The sequence below is a fragment of the Syngnathus floridae genome, chromosome 21 (assembly GCF_059516105.1).
Source record: "Syngnathus floridae isolate MCC-2025c chromosome 21, RoL_Sflo_1.0, whole genome shotgun sequence".
In the NCBI taxonomy this organism is placed as follows: domain Eukaryota; kingdom Metazoa; phylum Chordata; class Actinopteri; order Syngnathiformes; family Syngnathidae; genus Syngnathus; species Syngnathus floridae.
In genome coordinates, this window is record NC_142433.1 from 7,663,745 (window position 1) to 7,685,945 (window position 22,201).

A 22,201-nucleotide genomic window follows, 5' to 3' on the forward strand; every position below is an offset into this window, starting at 1 on the left:
ATGTCTCATTTTTATAAACTTAGCTATCCACACTAACAAAATTGTAGTGGAATGACTTCATTAGCATAATGTAAGCATATTGAACGAAAACAACATAACAGCATAGCATTAGACTTTTAGTTGTAATTAGTTGCTTTTAAACCTCACACTATTTGTCAGATAAATACATCTCAGAGGATGGATGGATGCTTCCCTTTGACAAAACAGCTGAGCCTCTACTTTTTTTGCAGTGATTTAAATCAGACAGCCACATCACCTCCTATTTTAGTAGTATACAAATAAATATAAATATATCTAAATAAATTTGACTTTACTTGATTAGCATTTACCGCTAACAAAAGCACAGCATTATTTTACAGACTATGCAAATACATTGCTGAGCCTGGAATTCATTTGTGAGAGATTTGATGCAGATGACCAAACCAAGCTTTTAGGCCTTAAATTAGCATTTATAATGTTAGCATTCTAAGCTAACAACCACATAGCATTGACGCCCTCCCCCCCCACTCTTCACAGTGTACTCCTTACATTCGAGCATGTGCTCAAAGCCAGCGATACATCGGCACCCCCTTTCCCAGCCGAACGGAAAAATGCTCCATCTGTGTCGAGCACCGCAAAAGGTTATTGGCCAGCGATAAGATAAGGCGAAAAGCCGCTGCCGCCAGCAGATAGCATAATTCAAGAGGCAGCGGCTCAACGCCAATGTCACATTTACGCCACGAATCTCCTTCTGCCCGCAATTATGGCCAACAAGACACCTCGCAGGACAAAAGATTACACGGAAAAACATAAATTTCTTTCATTCATAGATTCAAATTGTTTCTTTGTGGAGATTTTTACTGCATCCGACATTGGACGTGACGATATATCAGGAAGGATTACTGGCAAAAGAGTCATCTCTATTTACTTTATGATGTGTTTTCTTGGCTTTTTATTGGTCAGTGGTGGCAGTTGTGATTGAGCCCTACAAAATCTGGTTGTACTACACCCACCTCACTGAATCCTACCAATAAGACACCAAGCAACTACCAAGTTGTTTTATCGAGCATTAAAGTCTTTTTTTTTCTTCTTTTTTTAAATACATGGCTACGTTTGTCTGCTTTATAAGAGAAACTGCACTAACTTCATCAGAGCAGCACTGGAGAATACAAATGGCAAGAAATATTTGTCGAAATGCAAACACTTTGACGTGGCTGCCAAGTTGTTTTTATTTTGATTGCACAAATGAGATGTAGAGCTCTTTGTTGGATGCCTGGCTGTTTCCTTAGCACGTATTTATCCAGCTGCTCTGTGTGCTGCTGCAGGGCTGCGAGATGATTAGCCCCTCCGCTTCGTCTCGCAGCTTGCCACTGATGCTGATGCTGCTGGCTTTTGTTTTGCCTGAGCTGGACATGTAGGCAATTCTCAAAATATTGTAAGGGATCAGACAGTACAGCCAAGTGCGTAGCGACAGAGACTTTATTGTGGAAGGGGATGATGGGAATAGCTGGCGCTGGAGCGGCGATCTGGCTGGGGTGGACAAGCAGTTCTACGGATTTCCGAATTGTAAAGTCAGTTTCTCAGGGACAGATGAGCGAAGCATCACGGGACAGACTGACACTCGGGTCTGCGCTGGCGGCGCTGATATAGCGCTGTCCGTGATCCCGTGGCAGGTGACGGCGATTCCACTGACAGGGGGGCGTGGTCCTGTTGCAGGTGGCGCCAGCACGTGACAAATATTTTTGTCATTATATAGCCGTTAGAGTCTTGTCATTTTGGACATGCTGTCAACACACCAGTTTGACCTTTTGATCCCTGGGTATGTTTGACAACTAGCCGACAATAGCAAGCGTAATTAAACTACAAGCGGAGATAAGCTTTTTTTTCGAATGCAGGGATTTTTTAAAAATTGTTTTAAAGGCGACTTGTTTGGGATCTCTAAAATATGCCGACAGTACCAAGATTCAAGCACATGCCAAATTTGGTGAAAGTTGGCCCATGATGAGGCAATCCAGTGATGATAACCAGCGGTTTGCAAAGCACTTTGTAGTAATGATGTCTTTTCTACTTCCTAACTCTCTCTGCATGTGTGTGAGGGGGAGTTGATGTTTCTCATCTTAGCGTGTGGCTGTGTCAGACAGTTAAACTGCTCTTAATCGATCGCGCCAGCTTTGGTCTTTTCCAAGCAGGCCGTCGCGTTGCTTAATGGCTCGTAATGGAGTCCGGCGGTCCAAGCGCTCAGAGCGCTCCGCCTTCTTTGCGGATTTCCTTTCAACCACTGGACGGGGTAAGATGACATTGGGTCAGTGTGACGATCCAAAATAACTCAGACAAGTTCTCTTTTTTCCCCACCAGTCCTTTTCAGGCTGGATAAGCAGAGCCAGTCACTAGTCAGTGAAAATCTCTTTTGAAGCATTCATCACACGCTTGTGGACGCTTTGCATGTTTATATTGTCATTTGGAGTTCAAATTTGTATGTAAATTGCACGCATACAATCCCAGGAGGAAATGGGAAACATTTACGGGGAAAGATAAGACATTGTGCACGGCGTGGACATGAAGACAACAAATGTTATTCAACGGGTAAAAAAATCCATTGTGGGTCTTGGGTTCACAGTCATGCTATTTAGTAGATTATTTTGTACAATTTACAACTCAATATTGTGTTCTGCTTCCTTATTTTGTTGGGTGCAATTCCACTGCTGACACTAATTACTAACACTGAGTTTTGTTTGAAGATGTAAATTTGAAAGACGAATGACAATAATTAATATTTGAGCTTATTTTAGTTTTTGCCAAAGATTACTAAATTACATCCTCTTTAATCCTGCTTTTTATGGCTACATGCTGTTTGTCATACTACTGTTAGGCATTGAGGCCTAAACTTTATTTGGTGGTTGGAATCCTCATCCAAGCAAGTTGCAAGGAGGGGGGGCTGGATATGGGGCCGGGACGGATGGTATTATGAGATATTTACAACTCGATAGGTTAACAGGAAAGGGTGGCGGCGGGGGGCGGCGGCAGGGAGTCCTGGGGCAGCGAATTTTGAAAGACATGGCGCGGGCTGCCACCACCCCTTGGACCCCCTGCTGGCAGCAGGACGCGTCAGCGCACAAGCACACACCGGCGCTGACCTTTTAGCGCTAATAAACAACATTAAATATGAATAAGGACATAATTGAAAGTAACCGCTGGCGCTATCGTCTTCCTCTTTCAACCTACACACACACGCAGTGATGTGCAGGCTGTAGTAACGCACACATTAGCCGCGTATAATACTTTGCCAGTAATAATCTTGACATTTACGGCGGCGTCATTAAGAAACTAAGCAAACCGCATACACGCCGAGTCGGGTCTTTGAACGCACTAATCAAACACTAACGTGGCTTGTATAGGAAAGTCCTCAGCTGGAAAAGTTTAAATTTCAATCCCTCAAAAATCTCAAAAAGTCAGCAATGTGCTTTACTACCTGTAAAAGCTTGTTACAGCGATGCCAACAATTGTTGAACAATGCTAACAATTATCGATATGCTAACGGAATGCTCCTAATGCAAAAAAAATAAAATAAAAAAGCAATTAGCATGGCAAAGAGGTGTTCTGACAAATAGAGTTGTTGCCCAGAGGTAATCTGCTGCTTTCTGAAGTGCAGCCCGCACGCGGGACCGCCGAGGCAGTGCGGGGACGCCTTTTTACCGACATCATGTAGCGCGGCTAATGCGTCACGACGGCACGGGAGTCCGGGGAAGCGGCCAAAAAAAAGCAGAGTCAGCTTTAATTCATGCACGCGGCGTCGGAACGCGTTCACGAATGCAGTTAGACAGCACGCCAATGTCTTTGTTTTTAAAGAGGAGCAAGCATATGCAAAACATGAAAAATGTTCTTAAAAAGAAGCTAGGTTAAAAAAATAATTTGAAGTTAAAGTGGGAAAGATAGTTACAATATTGGTACTGTTGGATTCTGTCCACAATTTAGGGAGCGCGTTATCTGCGCCTCACGGCAAAAGCCTTTGCCAATCACCTGTTATTCAATTTACTCACTGCGTGCTCGTTTGATTTCTTCAGATTTAGGAAAATGCAAAGACACTGAAGCAGAAATTAGACTTAGACAGCTTGGTTGAGTTCAATCACAATTCTTGTTCAAAAAGCTCTGTTTTCAGGAAAGTGCAATACAGCGCTGGGCCCTTCAAGAGCGGAAAGTCTCCATTCAGAAAAGGCAAAGTCCAAGGTTGTTAGATCAGTTTTATATTCAGTAGCACATTGTGGGCTGGGATTGATGGGCGATGAGTCTTCGGGGTGGGGCAAGTTCGAAGGAGAGTCTGCTTCCATGGGAGTGGTGCTGGTTATGGGCGATTCGGTGTGTTGGTGGGGGGCTGTTGGTGTGTGTGTGTGGAGGGGGCTGTTGTCTTCCATCCCGTCTCTCGGCCTTGGCGATCATCTTTGGCCGAGTTCTCGGGTGGCTCCTTCTGGCACCCACTGGTTTTATCTCCACGTGACCTTCCTGTGAACATTCTTCTCCAATCTTGGACATACACTGTCGTACCGCATTCAACCGTATCTTTTCTTTGTTAGGCAAACTATTTCCCTCTGTGCAGAGCGTTCAGTAGTAATCAAAAACTGGCGTCTAGCATTAGTCAAAACATAAGATACAATCAAGTACTGAACGGTCAAGACGACTCTGGCCGTGTCCATGATTCACAGAAAAAACATCAGGCATGCATTCCACAGTTCCTTAAGGGTCATTGAGCTATTTAGGCAATATATCAAAAGTCATTTGTTATTTCAAAGTCCTCAGAAATATATATATCAGATCATAAAGTTATAAAAACCTTTCTCATCACCACTTATCAAAAATGTCTAGTTATGTCTTCTTTATTGATTTGGTGTGTAGGTATAATTATATGCTTCAAATGTTTCTTTTATTTATTTAATATGTGAATATACTTGTCTGCTTATGTACTTTATTCAATGAGGTTTGAGCATATCTGTTTTTGTAGCGAGGCAGGACTTTTTGTATTTCGACCTCATTCCTTCAGTACCTTTAGCTTTCCTGGCCTAGCTGAGCCTTAACACAAATTTGTGTGTTGGAGCCCAGCTTAACTTCAACACATTTGGCACCGTTCACTCGAATAACGCCACAAGCCGTGCACTCGAACATTCTTGATCTGCGGTAAATTTCCAGTTCTTTTCTCATTGGCTTTCTCTCTGGGAGAGAACAGCTGGAGAGCACGGCGGTGGCCTCCCCGACGCAGCATCTGCTCATTAATCATGCACAGGCAGGCCATTTCAGGTTGCGCTATCAAATCTCCATTTATAAATAGAATAGCTATGAAGCCAGGTGACAGGATGCCATCGCTCAACAGCGCCCCCCAACCCCCCCTGATAAGCTCCCCTCGCTCTCCACTCTTGCTGGGATTTCCATCAAAAACTGGGAGTCACACGGAGGGCATGATTAAAATTCAAAATGTTGCATGAAGCAAGATTTTTTTGTACTTGACTATAATGTGATGAAAGTCAGAGACGATTAATTGAATATATGAATTTTTTTTTTCTTCAGCACAGTGCACTAGTGATCACGCAATGGAACATTTCTGGGTGCTTGTTTCTGAGGAATGCCACTTGGTGATTGCTGCGTGGCTGATTTTGTTTGGCCATGAGCCACACAGAGGATGTGGAATCTGTTTAAAATTATGAAAAAATGCATGTCTCCCTTAAAAGTAATTGATGGTTAAGGGGGATGATGGCAGGCCACGATTCCATCATTGTCCTTGAAAGCGGGGGGGACAAGCCCGATCCGTCGACAGATGGCGGCGTGAAGAATGGCCACCATTGCCGATAAAGCTGTCTGCCGGCGCGAGTGATGAGGGAGGCGGGGTAGCCGTGTTAACAATTTATGTCACGTCAAACTTATCGCGCGTCAACCTCAGCAGAATTACGAGTTGGCGGCTGGGGAGGAAGGATACTTCCTGGTTCTCGTATGTTGGCTTTGATTGAGGGTGCAAAGGTAACGTAAAACTTCATTTTATGGTCAGACTTTGCGAGGAGCTGCATGTCGATGTCATAAAAGTCCAACGTTGAAATGACGCTGTGATTCTGAGACATATATTGCTGCGTGTTAGCACTGAGGGTTACTAATTGATGTATTGGAGGCTCTACCAATCAGCCTTTTGGTGTCAATTATCGGTTGCTTTCTGGAGAGCAGAGACCTTCGGTGCAATTTAACCTAGATCAGGATGCACGCCGGTGGTCCTGAGCTTCATTCTATATTCAGTATGCGGCATTTGCTGCGCTGCGGGAGTACCGAGTTGGAGAAGCTTTTGGACCCAACACAAACGCTTGCAACTCATTAGGACCATCAAGATAGAATGTCACAAATGGGGATTGCAACGGATGCTAAACATGATGCTTGTAAACACTGAAATATTTCCGTATTTAAATTCCTCTTGGGTTTGTAACGATCCCGCAATGATTAATTTTTCAGGGTTAAACGACGATCATCAGCCCGCGTTCGATCGTCGCGGCCGATCATGTTTGATCAATAAGCCACAGGGATGGGCAAGGATATACTTTTTTCACCACCATTGAACAACATTTTTTCCCCCCTTGAGGAAGATCGTCCCAACTGAGTGCGTTCAAAATGTTGTTTTGTCATCACATCGACCACCAGCCCGGTTTCCATTTGAGCACTTATCGATATTCATACTTAAGGGTCTCGGTCGGTCCTCCTCTTCTTCTATTGAGTTAGTCGCATGCGTGGCGGTCTAAACGTGGCCGTCGTGTCCCTTCATCTATTATCCACGACGGCCACTTCATTATTCAAAGGCAAACCGCACAGTTAGCCTCGGCGGAAGCGATTGGAACGGAGCCCCCGCTACAATCGATCGATGCTGCCAGATCACGCCGGCTCCTCGTTTAGGGACAGACTGACTTGCTGTTTAATGGAAGCTCATTTAGCCTAAGCTTTTTCATTGATTTTCTAATGGCTCGCTATTCCGACAAACTAGCGACATTGTTTGTTAATTTTGCTCACTAGCTACTAGCTGGCTACTTTGCTACTGAACCACACCAAGGTGTTGAAACCCACCATCAGTGTTCCATGAAAACGCAGCTCTACTGCAACATTGCGCTGCTTCAAATGAACTGCGGATGACCCTAACAGTTTGAGGCATTCGGATCAAGGTGTGGCCATTTTCTTTAGGAACCCAGAGGCCCAAACTTTTGTCAACACCATCCATTCGATCCGGTTTGAAGGAGCACTGATGTTTAATGGAAAGAGCAGTGGAGTCTTGAGCTAACGCTGAAGAGCACCGACGGAAAGGGCCCAAAATAGTCCTCGGAGCAGCCAGTGTAAGGAACTCACTCGCCTGCCATGTCTCGCTTGGTCCCTGGCTCCCTCCTCCCCTTTACGCCCAAGGTAATTAAAAGCGCTTGTCTCACGACAAGGTCGCCGAGGCACTCTGCGGGATGCAAGAAAAGATCCGATCCGACCCGCCAGCACTTTTACGACGATAAGATGACGGCCATCGGAGTCGTCATCTTTCCTACGCGTTGGCTGCACATCCTAATGGATTGCAGTCTGTTTTAAGTTCACAGAAAATGACACCCCAGTGCAGGGCTGACCTCATGAGCAGCTAATGCAGGCTTGAAAAAAAAATCAAACTGTGAAAGACTAAAACCATAGACATCTTTCTTGCAACACAAACGATTTTTTTTTGCTGCGAACTCCTTAATCAAAAGTCAAATTTCAACAGCGCCAGCTAACTGCACCTGGTGACGAGTGGGAGATGAAAAGATGATGCGACCGTGATTCACCGAGAGAGACGTATAATGAGGAGATCACAGTCAGGAGGCGCTTGAACTCTTTTTAGGAAAACGCTGCGACGGGCGGACCCCGTAACACCGCTGTCTATCGCTATCATGAATCACAGCCTGGTCTGCTTCTCGTAAAGTGTGTAATTAACCCCTATGAGTCACACGCTTCCTTAAATCAACACGCACAGCTCACCGATTTACGTTATCTAAGGTCAAATTTGCACCCATCGCACTCGACATTGCTGTGCCACAATCCACTGAAATATTGACCCCCGTTATCGTACACGTTGTCATATTGCGGCAAATGTCACATGCGCTCTTGTCCTCGTGCAAGATGCCGCTTCCATTTTGCATGAGAGTGAGTGTGTGCGTGCGTGCGCGCGCGTGTGTGTGTGTGTGTGTGTGTGTGTGTGTGTGTGTGTGTGTGTGTGTGCGTGTGTGTGTGTGTGTGTGTGGGTGGGTGGATGGGTGCGTGTGTGTGTGCGCGCGCCCATGTCTAATCTCATTGCAAAAATTAATTACAGCTGTTTTTGGCTCAAGGGAACGCTGGTGACCTATTGCTGGAATTCGTGCATGGTGAAGCGAGAGAGAAAGACAAAGCCAAACAGCAAGAAATGACAAACGACATCATTCCCATTTAACATTTATGCCCCCCCCCTTCTTTTTAACGATTTCTACTCTCTACACCATTTAATGCACATATGCATTGAATCTTAGTCGTGTTTGTGTTTTTTGTGCTTTTCAGCTGTCCTTTGCAGCGACCACCCCGGTGCTGGCAGACAAGAAAAAGTATCCCAACTTCTTCCGCACAGTCCCGTCGGACAACGCCGTCAACCCGGCCGTGGTCAAGTTCCTCAACTACTATAACTGGAGCCGCGTAGGGACGCTCACACAGGACGTGCAGAGGTTCTCCGAGGTCTGTCCTCTCCTTTTGCTCTATTCACAAACGAAAGGGGAAAAAACCAGCACTTTGTATGTAAAATAAAGCTGAGGATTTACGTATTTTTCATAAGAAGACTCGGGCGTCCCAGTGGAACGCGATGAAAATGAGAACGCGCTCAGTGTTTTTTTTGGCGTGTGAATGATGCAAGCAGACAGCAGATGTACTTTGTTTCGGGCTAATGGTAAAACAACACAAACAAAATCAAACAAGAGTCCAAAGGGTGTCTATGCCCTCAGAAAATCAAAGCATCGCCTCAAAATAGCTGTTAGCTGTTTTGCGAATGTCAAAGTAGCCATGAGTCGCTAATTAACTTATAGCTAACTTATCAAATACACATTTTCATTTTTTTTACCGCCAACCACGAGCATAAAACAAAATGTTTAAAAACCAAAAACGACACGGCACAAACAACAGTGTAGTGACGCGAGGCCGGAGTATCAACGCCCAGCAATAATTGGCACGTTTGAAAGCATTATCTCTTTGACGATGCCAATGTGTTTTGAGTAGGTGGCAGTCATTTTCCATTCAAGCGCTTTCTCCCGTCGTGCCGCTTCATTTCTTTGCCGCCTACGCAAATCTGCCGCTTGCATCGGGAGAACATTTGTGGACGCAAACGCTTCTTCTGTCGTCAATGACATTGTGAAAGGCGCCATTGTGAGCTGCTGTACTATAGGTGCGTTAGCATTAGCTTGATTAGCTTCTCATTTTTTTACGTTGCGCTGGATGTTACCTCCACCAGATAAATTCATGGGCTGCACATTTGTGGGTTGAGGTGTTCGGGTTTTGAGTAAGGTTGAGGCGTCAGGCGTTGACATGAAAAACTCTGGAGGAGGTCTTTCTCTTATCATTCTCCCACTCAGCGGAGTGTACAAGTTGTGTGGCGCGTCGCTATCTCATTTCAAGTGTTTGTAAGATGCTGGAGACGCAAGTGCGACACCAACGTTGTATCGCGATAAAACAAGACAGAACTGCTGAAAACGTCACCTCCTCACCAGAAAGCAATCTGCTCTGCTCTGCTCCGTACTTCTTACACTATTTAAATATATATCTAGAAAAGTGTGCTTGCAAAAGCTCCTCCACAAGCTGAAATCCCTTCATCGCCACGCTTGTGAGAGCAGGCAGAGGCTTAGGGCAGGAAGAAGACGGAAAACGCCGCCGTTCCGTCAACCTCCTGCCAGATTGTCCTCTAATCCTCATTTTCAAATATGCAAGCGCGTCGCTCCCACGCTCCAGTATTTGCACAAGCCCCCTCGACAGCGTTGGCGTCACATACGGGGGGTGCGCGCGGACCGACGCCAAGGCAGGAGTAGCCCACTTCCAGCAGCTGGCCTCACCTCGCAAGCTTGAGCCTCTCCGGCCACCTTCTATTTACGGCACATCCCTGCTTTAATGGTAATGACGATGAGGGAGCGGCGAGCCATCACACACGTGAACACGTGCTCAATATTTGGCAATCAACTTTATTGCCGGACAGGCGGGAACGGCAAACATCAATCAGAGCTGACGGAGAACAGGATTAGGAAAATGCCCTCAGGGTGTTTAATTACACTCTGGAACAATACACAGCAAAAGAATCTTGTTGTTGTGTATTGACCTTTCTAGTCAAATAACAAAGGACAAAAATTGTTTTAGCCCTTGAAAAGACACAATTAGCATACTCAAGTAATGGATTGAATTGTGTATTCATATTGTATTTATTCATTTGACGTTATTGAAAAAAAAGATTGATTGTGAAACTGGAATTTGGCGTGCTTCCTCAGGTGAGGAATGATCTCACAAGCGAACTGGAGAAGGCCGACATCCAGATTGCAGACACCGAGAGTTTCTCCAACGACCCCTGCGTCAACGTAAAAAAACTCAAGGTGATTTCCGCTAAAGTTTCCTGACGGTCGTGCTCCGGACGAAGAACACGGGAGCGTCTCAACGCCGCCTTGATGGTGACGGGGTGTTCTTCTTCTTGCTGTATTGCGCCGTCGGCATCCCGCGAGTCCCGATGCGCAAGCTCGCAGCTTGCGTGGCATAGCATGTTGCTCATTATGACCATCAGTTTCAAGCAGACGCCACAGCTGCACTAAACACCCACAGCAACATTCGGATGGTACATTTGCGGGCACATACTTTGGACACACGACCTACTTTTTCTAACTATCTGTCCATTTTTGGGTTTTCTTATAGGACAACGACGTGAGGATCATCATTGGCCAGTTTGATGAGAACCTGGCTGCCAAAGTCTTCTGCTGCGTAAGTGGCCTCCCCTGATGCGACGCCTCGACGGCCCCACAGCACCTGAACAGCACTCCCTCCTCTCCTCTCGTGCAGGCGTACAACCTGAACATGTTTGGAAGCAAATACCAGTGGATCATTCCTGGCTGGTACCAGGGCAACTGGTGGGAGCAGGCCAACAGCACCAACTGCACCACCAAAAAGCTGCTGGCTGCCATGGAGGGCTACATCAGTGTGGACTTTGAGCCCCTCAGCGCCAGGCAGATCAAGGGCATCTCCGGAAGGGTGAGCCCTGTTTCTCAGTCTGCGAGTAGAAAAACAAAAAAGAGGTACAGGAAATAGCAAATGCACTCAAGCGTGCTGCTGGTGGTGGTATTTGCTTGGTATTTACGCTCCTGATAATTGCCACACTGAAAAAAAGAGCACTGGGCAGTTGAACCATGAAGTGTTTTGTTACCATTTGTTGACTTTGGGATTTAGCTCACTACTTTGTAGTTCATCTGTTGGTTTGCTTATACCTGCTTGGTCAGTTAGCAGGCAAGGTCCCTGTTTGTTTTTCAACTTCAGGAGTTCCAGGTCTGTCTTTCTTGTTAGCAGGCAACATGCTAGTAAGGTGCTTTTTTCTCGACGCTGAGCAGGCATCTGACATTGTTTTTGCAGTTTGTTAATTAGCGAGCTTCGCGATTTGTCTGGCTTGCATCTAATTACTAAAAGGCGATGCCCCGTTTTAGACCCCGAAGGAGTACGAGCTGGAGTACAGCCGCGAGCTACGTCAGAAGGGCGTGGAGCCCAGCAAGTTCCACGGCTTCGCCTACGACGGAATCTGGGTCATTGCCAAGACCCTGACCCGGGTCATGCACCTGCTGCGTGAAAAGCAGCGGGAAAGCGGACACCCCAACTTCACTGTGAACAACCACGAGGTGGGCAAGATGGTGCTCGACGTCATGAACGAGACCAACTTCTTTGGCGTCACGGTGAGTCGAAATGACAGGGCGGCCAGCTTACACAAAAAGTTGCTAATAAGTCCCTTCCGACTTTCTTCAAATATCTGTCTAATGCAGGCTTGTGTACGTGTGTGCGCGCGTATGCAAGAAAAATGTCAGGCAGCCTTTGCGTTGATTAGCGCAAATGGTTTGCAGAGGTTACTTAGCCCCTGCAAAGTGCTGTTGCGTGCCCAGTCCAGCGCATCCAGCATTGATCCTGTTCTGTCCTGCCTGTTGGGCCGTGAGAGGAAATTGCAGCTCCCGTCCGGCAGCAGGATGCCAAGTGTGGCATTGAAGGCTACGTCTTGAGCCGTGCATTGTTTCTGTCATTGTGCTTTGTTTGCTAGTGACTGGGCCATTTCCCAATTAGTAAACAATCAACGAGCACTAGCAATATAAGTATAAACGTGTGTTGATGCTATAATAAGAGCTGTCCTCTTAAAAGCATCCCTGAAATGAGATGACCCTGCACGCACAAGAACCACACCCACAAGGCAGGCAGCAGACATGGGAAGGCAATCTCCCCCCAGCACGGCCAGCACGCCGCATGCATCTTTTATGCTACTTTCTTTTCACGCACACACACAAACTAGCCGGTGTTACACAACGGGAAAAACTGCAAATTCCGCCTCTTCATTAGAAGCCTTTGTCTTCCCCTGGTGGTGGTCCACTTTTTTTTTTTTTTTTTGCAACGCACATTCCCATCCTGAGAGAACACAATTGTGACCACTCTTATCACGGAGGTCACTGCGTAGCAGATACCCCCGGAACCGCTAATGTAATGGGTGGCCATTGAGATGATGCATATGTTCCCTTTGATTTGCCGTCACCGAGGCATGAGCGCAAACGTTTCTCATTACGTGCGAGCGTGTATGTGTGTTAATTAAATCCGGGGGGCGCCGACATATTACTGTAATTAGCAAGGTGTGAGTCAGCGCCTTGTTTGGATAGCGCAAGTGAGTGTCCGTGTAGAGGGGAGGGGGAGAGCAACCGAGGTTGCACCGGCGCCCCGGTTCAGTCATCTGCTCATTTTGCTGATGTTGACTTTTTGCTGAGTCATGAGGGCAAGACCCTGTTTGCACAGCAGGTGCCCGAAGGTGCCGTTTAATGAGGTGAGCTGTTGATGTATCGTGAAAGGACTGACACACCTTTACCCTGTGCGTGAATGGACAGACACACGCAGGATGCAATCGTGAACAGAGACATTTCGTGAACAGCAGAAAATTCTGTCGAGCGATGAGTCTTCTCTGAAGTTCACACGTCAATAACACGCAGAATCGGCGGCCGAAGAAAGCCACAGAAGCCAAACTGAGTCGACGACACTAGACGATAATGGCGCAAAGCTCAATTGTTTTGTCTGCTTTGTCGGCTCTGCGGCTTAAAAGTGCTTATCTTGTTCCCTCCCTGCTTCAATCAAAGACTTATTTTTGCTGGGAGGAGGCTCACCGAGGACGGCTCTCTTTTGCCAAATGCTAACGTCAGGACTTTTCCCGGCTTTAGTACGGTATGACAGTTTGGTCGTGTGATAGAATAAACCACTTGAGCTGCTCGCGCTTAACATGTTTATTAAATGTAATGATGCCCTGTTGTTGTTGTTGTTGTTGTTTGTCTTTCTTCCAGGGCCAAGTGATGTTCCGTAACGGTGAGCGGATGGGCACCATTAAATTCAACCAGTTCCAAGGTACAAAAATAACTTACGACGTCATGTCGGCAGCTGCCCCCCCCCCCCCCCCCTTTTTTTTCCAATGTTGATCGTCAGACAAAGTTGCTCCGCAAAAACACTGCGATTCGTTTGAGCGGAACAGCGCCGCTAGTTTTTTCGCTGTCCACCCGTCTTGAAGAAGCGTTTATCGCCTTTGCTTCCTACGCCGCTATCTTCTCTTTATCGCCCGCCGGCTCTCCTTGAGGTGAAATAAACGCATAATTGAAACGGCATAAAAGCGGGAAGCATATTAAAAAACATATTAAAGTGCATATTCCCATCCTTAAGTGATAGCCGTTGCCGAGTGCTTTATTATCTACCTTATTGATGTTTTGTTATGTTACGAATGCGCTTTGGACATATTTTGTTCAAGGCCGTAAAGTTGATCGGATGCTGTTGTTTTTCAAAACAGATGGGCAGGAAGTGAAAGTGGGAGAGTACAACGCCATCGCAGACGTGCTGGATCTCATCAACAATTCGATCCGCTTCCAAGGTATGGTGGAATTGGCATAATTCCACAAAATGAATGTCCAGCACCCATAATCTGTATCTGTAACATGTTATCATTGCAAAAACAGAAAGCTACCTCTCCCCAAAAAATCTCAGGTTATGATTTTTTTCCCCCTCAATTTTGTTTTTTTTTTTATATATCACAACACCGCGAATAAACAAACAAAAATAAGGTTATGCTGAGTTTTTTTTTTTTTTTTTTGATGGGGGTCAATTGAAATATATATTTTTTAAGCACGTTATAGGTAAGTTTTTTTCCCCACGGAAACAAAATTATTTACCGCTCCAATTTTTGCTTGTCATCGTACCTTACTGTTATTTTTTTCCCTTCCGCCCACGCCTCTACATTCAGAAAGTTCTGGACAGTAGCGTGGAAAGCAGAGATGTGTAAAACGATTGCGCTGCCATCGATCTGCCCCCAGCCAGAAAAGAATAGACCGGGAGATAAAAAAGCGAAGGCCCCCGTAATAGCTCGAGCGACCGCCGCGCTTGCAAAGGAAACAGGAAATGGCCGTGGAATAGCCTTGTCGCTAAGTTGGCGGTTGGAAGGACAGCAACCTGCTGCCAAATTCATCTGAAGCCGTCCTACTTCTTCCCGTCAGGCGTGGAGCCGCCCAAAGATCAGACCTTTGTGCATTCGCAGCGACGGCACATCAACGTTCCGCTTTACAGCATCCTATCCACCATCACCATTCTGGGCATGCTTATGGCCGGAGCATTCCTCTTTTTCAACATCAAGAACAGAAACCACAGGTGAGGGCCGGTCTAAAAAAAGAAACAATGAGAGAAGTGCAAAACGAAACGTTGAAGAGTGCGTCTTGTCTTACAGACTGATCAAGATGTCCAGTCCCTACATGAACAATCTGATCATCTTGGGCGGCATGCTCTCCTACGCCTCCATCTTCCTGTTCGGACTGGATGGCGGCTTTGTATCCGACAACGAGTTTCAGACGCTCTGCACGGTCAGTTTCTGCCATTACGCAGATAACATTGTGTTTTGCCGCAGCAGCAAAATGGCGCTGGCCCCGTAGGATGCTGCAGGTAGAAGTTTCCACAGCGTGGCTATATCAGGCTTTATCCGATTATGTTCAAACTTTAAAACCCACATCAGCAGCGTCCTCTGGCGCCAAAGCAGAGCGAGAGGTCTACCTTTTGTTTCTTCTCATTAGGACGAATTACTCGCTTCAGTGTGACAGCCGCGGTGCTTACCAGATAAGAGATGAGAAACCAACCTGACAGCTTGTTTTTTTTTTCTTCATATATTTGTGGTTCATTTTTAGACCGCTATTTTGGCATCTTCAAGGAAACGTTCAGACTCGTCACAGACGTCACGAGCGCCAAGTTAGAAAATATTAGCCCCCGATGCACACACTGACACCACAGCGGGTGTGTGTCACGCAAGAAAAAGTGCTCACGACCCATGTATTGCCTGATAGGTCCGAACATGGATCCTCATCGTTGGCTACACCACGGCGTTTGGCGCCATGTTTGCTAAGACGTGGAGGGTGCACGCCATCTTCAAGAATGTTAAGATGAAGAAAAAGGTACGTGATGTCATCGTATTTTAGCAGACACCGTTTGGGCTCTCATTGGGTCCCACGCCACAAAGCCCAAAATGTTTGCACGACTCATCAGTTTGTAGCCACTCTTTATAGTCTTGAAATAACTTCATTGAAGCACGTGAACGTTTTTGAGCCATCACATTCAATCACATCGATTGGCCCAGTTATGTAAAAGAGATGCAGACAGTAGTGGCGGTTCGTGGCCTTTTTTTTTGTATAAATAGAACCGCTCCCTTCCGCCATCCCTTCCTCCTGCCCTGTCTCTCGCTCCCACTTGCCGGCTTTCTGGAGCAAGTGTGGGTGGCCTGCCATGATGAGGGACGGATCAAAGCGTTGGAAGGATTTGGGGCAAAGAAGGCCAAGAAGCGAGACGGAGAAAAGACAAACCAGAGAGGCAGACAAAATGGCACATATGGAAAAGGAAGTCGGCTTGGCTCGAAGACGAGGAGAGCGGGAATTCCGACATGGCGGGATGCCTCGCAGCATCAGGAACTGTAACCAAGATCTTCTCGGGATGAGAAAAATCAAAGCTGATTTGTCAGCCTTTGTATCTTTTAATTAGGCCCAGGCAACGGCGAAAGATGTTCTGAAATATTCACAGCATCTGACTGGCTCAGTTCCCACCAAGCAGTATAGTCTGCTTCAGGAAGAAATGCCACCTGACCTTTTCTTTGAATGACGTTTCCGTACCGTCAAACGGCATTCCAAATAAAGATCACCGACAGGCCGCCGCTTTCATCCCAGCAAAAGTTCAGGCTACAAAAGCTGAGCGTCGCCATCTGATGTCATCGCTCCACACCTGGCCGTTAGTGTCTCGCGCTGCACACGGCGCATGATGCATCCTCATCGCTGCTTAATTGCAGCTAATCAGAGACCCTTGTGAGAAACCCGCGGGTCGCCGCTCGGACAATAATCGGGATTGTTGAGTGCCACGCTCATAAAACTTTTTGTTACCACCCCCCTCGTGCAGATTATAAAAGACCAGAAATTGCTGATCATCGTTGGTGGGATGCTGCTGATCGACTTGTGCATCCTGATTTGCTGGCAGATTGTGGACCCGCTCAAGAGGACCGTGGAAGAATACAGCCTGGAGGTCAGTGCACGCTCCCGTGTCGGCCCACCTCTGTTCGTTGCTTCCATCGCAATTTGGGAGAGTCCCAGAATCAAACTGAAAAAAATACCCAGAATGCCTGCATTTGGAGCAGAGGAAAACAAATTGTGAGCCTCGGGCTATGGTACCATCTGTCTTTTTTCTGTTGATTAGTTTTGGGTTCGGATGCGAGCCGCCACAACTTTCCACGGCACAACCCCCAGCACCGCCCAACATTTGCCAACTTGGATGCGAGGCGTTGGCAAGGCCTGCTGGCATCGCCCCGCTTGGCCTTGTTTTTCTAGCCGGAGATGCGTGTAATGAAAATGGACTCGTGACTCGATGGTGTTTCCCACTGGCTAAAATGTGAACGAGGCTTTGGCATCTCATGAGTCAGCAGTGCTTTGCTACCGCATTTTTGTCAAAAAAAAAAAATTAACAACTATATTTGGCAAGGCTCTTTTTGGGCATTTAGGATCAGCAGGACATTTCATCCAATCAGTTTCTTAATAAAGTAGCTTCAGTCACTAGTCGAGTATTTTTCGGGTGAGATGAGAATTTCGTGAGAATCACTCGTGATGTTTTGCCACATCTCGCGGCTTTACTGTACCTCAAGTGGAGAGCTTTGTGTTGACTTGGAGCATGAAAGTCTGAATGATTGGAGCCTTGAGATGATTCACAAGCTATCAGGGGGTTATTGGAAGGTCTCGACAGGGAAAACGTGATTCCTGCTTTTCATCTTCTTTTCTGTTTGTTGATTGTTGCCAACATCCTGCCAGGGGATAGAAGGACTCTCTATCTGACAGCTCGTTTGGACCAGCGCCTTCACTTAACGCAGTGATGAATAAAGTCCACAAGGAGGTTTATTTTAGTCTTTTCAATGAGATCTGTGCCAGAGAGGCACGCCGTACGTAGGCGCCGTTACCGTACCCAACTCCCAGAATGGCGGAAGATGGGGACGCGCTGCCATGACATATCGCTGCAATCATGCTAATAAGTAACTTAGTGAGGAAGAACACAAATACATTTTGACTCTTTTGCTTCTGTTGGCAGAAAGTGTTGGAAAAATCAGATAGATAACTTCTCCAGCCATTGGACATTTTTGGGAATAAGCCTGTGTTGTTCATGTGGCGGAATGTCAACATTTATGTTGCCACGGTGGGACTAACGTGCTTACTCTTAAAACAGCTGGCTCCACTTAATGAGCAACCATTTGCAAAAGTAGGCCAGCCCCTTTTGCTGGCCGTTTGAGCGTTAACAAGAAGATGGAACTGCGACCGCGCTGACAGAGCCTCCTCTGAGCTTACGGGGGAACCGCTAAACTTGACGTGACGTCACAAAACCTGTTTAACAATAACAAGCCGCCCATTCACTGTCAAAAAGCATTTTTTTTCTTTTCTTTGAGGGGGCAACTTGGGAATGCCGAATGAGACGCATGTTTAGCAACGGAGTCAAGCATGTGACCTTGTGTGTGGCTTTTGCATGGATATAGATTTGATTTTATGATTTTTTTTTTGCACCCGTCCACTGGTGCGTCGCCGCCCCCTCCCGTGGCTTCTCTTGCATAATGAAGGACAAACTGTCAGGAAGAAGATGATTTGCATTCCGTCGGATCCCGCAGCCAAGCATCTCCACCCTTCCTTCTGTTTCCTACCCCCCTCCGTCGCTACGGCAACGACCACGGTTCCCGACACCCGTAACTCCGTTGATCCCGGCAGATCTAAATAGCAGGTTTAGGGCTTTTTCTGCGGATTTTTTGCGTGGCAACACGCGTGCAAGGGTGATGATGACGGCGGCGATGATGAAGCGTTCACTGACTCACGCCGCCCGCTTTCAGCTCCCGCCCGGCGATTTGAAGGTATCCCGTTGCTTATTACCAGCGCTGCAAACGCTGACATCACCGCTGGCCAGGTACAGCAACAGTGCCAAGCCGTTTTGTTGATTGCATTTTAATTACTACTTTTACTGACTTTTGACTATTGCACAATTGTCTCGTTCATGCCGCCTCAAAAGCCAGCTGGCTTTCCCAAAAATGTCGTTGAAAGAGAAATAAAAGATTGAACACTTAGTCTTGAAAAATACATAAGTGCCACTCACTCACTTCCTCTTTAGCTCGTCTTCAGGTCGGACGAATGAATTCAATTGCACTCCGCGGTGAGCCTGAAGATAAGTAAGGAGAAAGTAGCGAGTGGGATTCGGTCTTCACGGGCGGCATTAAGCGTTGCGCGATACCGCCGAGCACGGGCTGGCTTTGTCAGCGAGGACGCAACGCAACTGCTCTGATCAATGCCTGCCTTCTCAAAGCGAACTGGGTCATTAAGGGATAACCGCCACCCACCTAGGCCTTTTCTCATCGACCACCTCCGGGGGAGGCAAGGGGGGGAGACAGGAACCCAGGCGGCGCGCCGAGACCTCGCAACATTTTTCCTTCCGCTCAAGCCGAGTCTTGACAGCCAGTAAGAATGGCGCAAGTGTTAGCGAGCGCCCCATTGCGTCATGGGAGAAAGGTCCAATTTGTCGTAAGCCTAAAAAACACAAGTGCAATTAAGATGGTGGCTGTCCCCGATTCAACTCGCAAGCTGCCAGGTGAAAGCAGCCACTTTGCTTTGCTTCGCGTCGACTCTTAAGAAGATTACGCCAAAAGCAGGTTTTGCCGAGCCAGATATTCTTCCGAGCGCACGCGAACCGGCGCTATGTCAAGCGGGGCCAACTCCTCTTGTGACTTTTTATCTGGGATTGCAGAGAGAGAAGAAGAGGGAGCGAGAGTGTGCCTTGATTTTGCGGTTCTTTTCAGGAATGCAGTCGGAGACAGCAGTCCTCCATAGCAATATGGCAATGGCAGACATCGATCGATACCGAGCATGTGCGCCCGATGACGCAAATTATCTTTTAAATACTTAGCTACAAATGCGCTACGGAAGAAATTGTTTTTTCATATTGCAATAGTCAAAGTTACACTTTCCACTCCTACTGCTGAAAGAAATCTTGCGGGAAGCTCTCTGAGGCCTCCTCCAGAGGTGCCCGTTTAAAATGAAAAGGGGGGGCCAATTCCTTTTCTGTATTTGTGTTCTTTGCTATCTTGCTGTGTCTTTCACCCACCCGTCACCTTCCACTCGCCTCTTTTATTTTCCTCATTTTTTCCCCCTCATTTCTCCTCTCCTGCTGCTCCCCCAGACTGCTGTTGCTCGGCAACAGCTGATTGACCAATTAGAAGTCTTCCAAATGAAAACCAGTACGAAGAGTCACCGCGGTTACGCGGTCGAGGCTCGAACATGCCGGCCGTGTCCTGTAAAGGCACAGCAGTGTGCAATGGAAGCCAAACGTGCTGATTGTTTGACGCGCTCGCTTCAATTTGATATTCAGCTGTGGCAAAATGCTCGTTGAGATTTTGTCTATCTTTGACGCAAACGAGGTTTCAGGCCTAGTTGCAGCATATTTTAGAACTTGAAGTTACAGTAAGGTGACAGGTCCAGTTTGCACTTAGGTAGTGTTTAGTGCACGACCAGTAAAGGGACATTCAACTGGTGGCACGTCTCGTCTCTATGAACGAACGCAAGTGTGATTCACTGCCAATTGACACAAAGGCGAATGAATCAGCTGCTGAGCCATAATGGAATCCTCTGATGCTGATGGATGTGTCTGCTCCCTGATGGAGGGCCCGCGGCTCTGCAGGCTGCCAGGGGGACCTAGATGGAAAGTAAGACGACGGCTGGACGCATGGATGGAGGGAGAAAATGCCGGGGTGTGGCACCTTACCTGAGGAGCTAAGTGCTTCTGGATTGGAATGTTTGCCACAAGTATGCTGCCCTTTCTGTGAGAAGACCACCAAGGTCGCCCAACGACGGCGATGATAAGACCACTTGGCCGCCGCCTCGGCGGTGTGAGCCCACCAATTGCAAAGACATGGCTGCTCTGTGGAGTTCTTTTACACCAGACCTTGAGCCTCGGGCACGCTGTGGGCGATGGCGTAAGATTGAAAGATGGGGAGGGGGTGACGCAGAACTCATGAGGGACTGAAGTGGATGAATGTGAGGCAAGGACACCAAATGTCAATGACAAAGGTCCCATTGAGTTCAGCTCACGGTTAAAAGCAGCAGTGTGATATTCAAATCATTGCTTTGAAGTTCAAGTAAGGTGCTAGGCCCACTTGCAGAAAGGCCGGTTGAAGTAAAACAGAGCCCGGAATGTTAAGCGAGGTCCACTTGCAGTAACCGGCTGGTGGAACAGGAAGAAAGTAAATGAGAGTAGCAGAAGGCCATCAACGGATACGAGCGACGGCTGAAGCGCAAGCTCTGTGAACGTGTCACGGCCACTTAACGTCACGCCACAGAAGGTGACGTTGATTAGCGCTCACCGCTGACAGCGCTGACTGAAAGGTCGGCTAATTAAACCCGAGCCGACACCGTGGAGACCCGGCTCTCTCCGACGCTGTACGCCTCGTTTGCGTTACCTGCTCACATGAATTATTTGGCTCGCTGCTACGTTGGATGCAGTCGAAGTGGAGTGAAAGGTCAGACTTTGACGGTGTTATGATATCGTCTCAACATTATTTTTAACTGGCATTACAAACTCCAAATGCAGTTAGTTGACGGGCCCACTGAGCTGACACCGCTTGCTCCAACTCTTTTCTTGTTTGCCTTCCACCTGCTTGCGTGAATTGTTCGGATGCGTGACACTGACACTCATTTGAATTGAGGCCATCAAGTCCAACGTTCACTTTGTGGAAACGACTTGTATTTATAGCCCGGGTGCGGTGACGTTGTGAAGGTTGTCACCTCCCGTCTGAGCGGCTGGCTGGCTGGCTGGCTGGCTCTTTGTGTCAATGTCACCTCTGTTTAAACCCTCTTCCTCCTCCTCCTCCTCCTCCAAAGTGTGAATTGGCTTCCTGTCATTTCCCGGCTCGGCTCCTCAAAGTCAAAAAGGACCGCCGTGAGAGCTCCGGGAGCTTCATGGGTGACTTCAAGCAGCAGTCGAAGCAAAATCACTTAGGTGGAGGGTGGCTTAGTAGGGCAAGTTCAGTCACTGTATTGCCATATCCTTCAGGATGCAATATATCGCTGACTACCACTTTAGCCCTCCACCCCCTCTAAAGACTTATGCGAGCCAAGCTTTACGTATCATGTCATAATGCGATGTATCATTATTATAAGTTCAGAAGACTGCCCCGTTGGATCTCTGCTCCGTGACCTTGCCTTTTAAGAGGAACATCAAAGAGCCTCATTGTGGGCTATCAACCGGACTCCATTTGCAAAATAAAAAAAACTGAAAACTCACTTTTCATTGTCTTGTCTTTTTGGTCGATGAATTTTGAAAAAGTCAACGGGTGATGTGTTGCAAGACCAGCAGGTTGCAATCCAAACGTCGCGTGCATTCAATGATGTCTGTGCGTTACAGCCGAGCG

General features: G+C 47.1%; 1 protein-coding gene across 1 annotated transcript in view; it reads left to right on the forward strand.

Moving 5' to 3' along the window:
* gabbr2 (gamma-aminobutyric acid (GABA) B receptor, 2) overlaps nucleotides 1-22,201 on the forward strand; it is a 45,015-nt gene that overhangs the window by 14,308 nt on the left and 8,506 nt on the right. Inside the window, exons 3-13 of the mRNA XM_088364371.1 lie at nucleotides 8,533-8,703; nucleotides 10,491-10,592; nucleotides 10,906-10,971; nucleotides 11,050-11,238; nucleotides 11,685-11,927; nucleotides 13,557-13,617; nucleotides 14,051-14,131; nucleotides 14,751-14,901; nucleotides 14,978-15,110; nucleotides 15,585-15,692; nucleotides 16,681-16,803. Coding sequence (XP_088220497.1) covers nucleotides 8,533-8,703; nucleotides 10,491-10,592; nucleotides 10,906-10,971; nucleotides 11,050-11,238; nucleotides 11,685-11,927; nucleotides 13,557-13,617; nucleotides 14,051-14,131; nucleotides 14,751-14,901; nucleotides 14,978-15,110; nucleotides 15,585-15,692; nucleotides 16,681-16,803 — 1,428 coding nt within the window. The remainder of the gene's footprint in view (nucleotides 1-8,532; nucleotides 8,704-10,490; nucleotides 10,593-10,905; nucleotides 10,972-11,049; nucleotides 11,239-11,684; nucleotides 11,928-13,556; nucleotides 13,618-14,050; nucleotides 14,132-14,750; nucleotides 14,902-14,977; nucleotides 15,111-15,584; nucleotides 15,693-16,680; nucleotides 16,804-22,201) is intronic.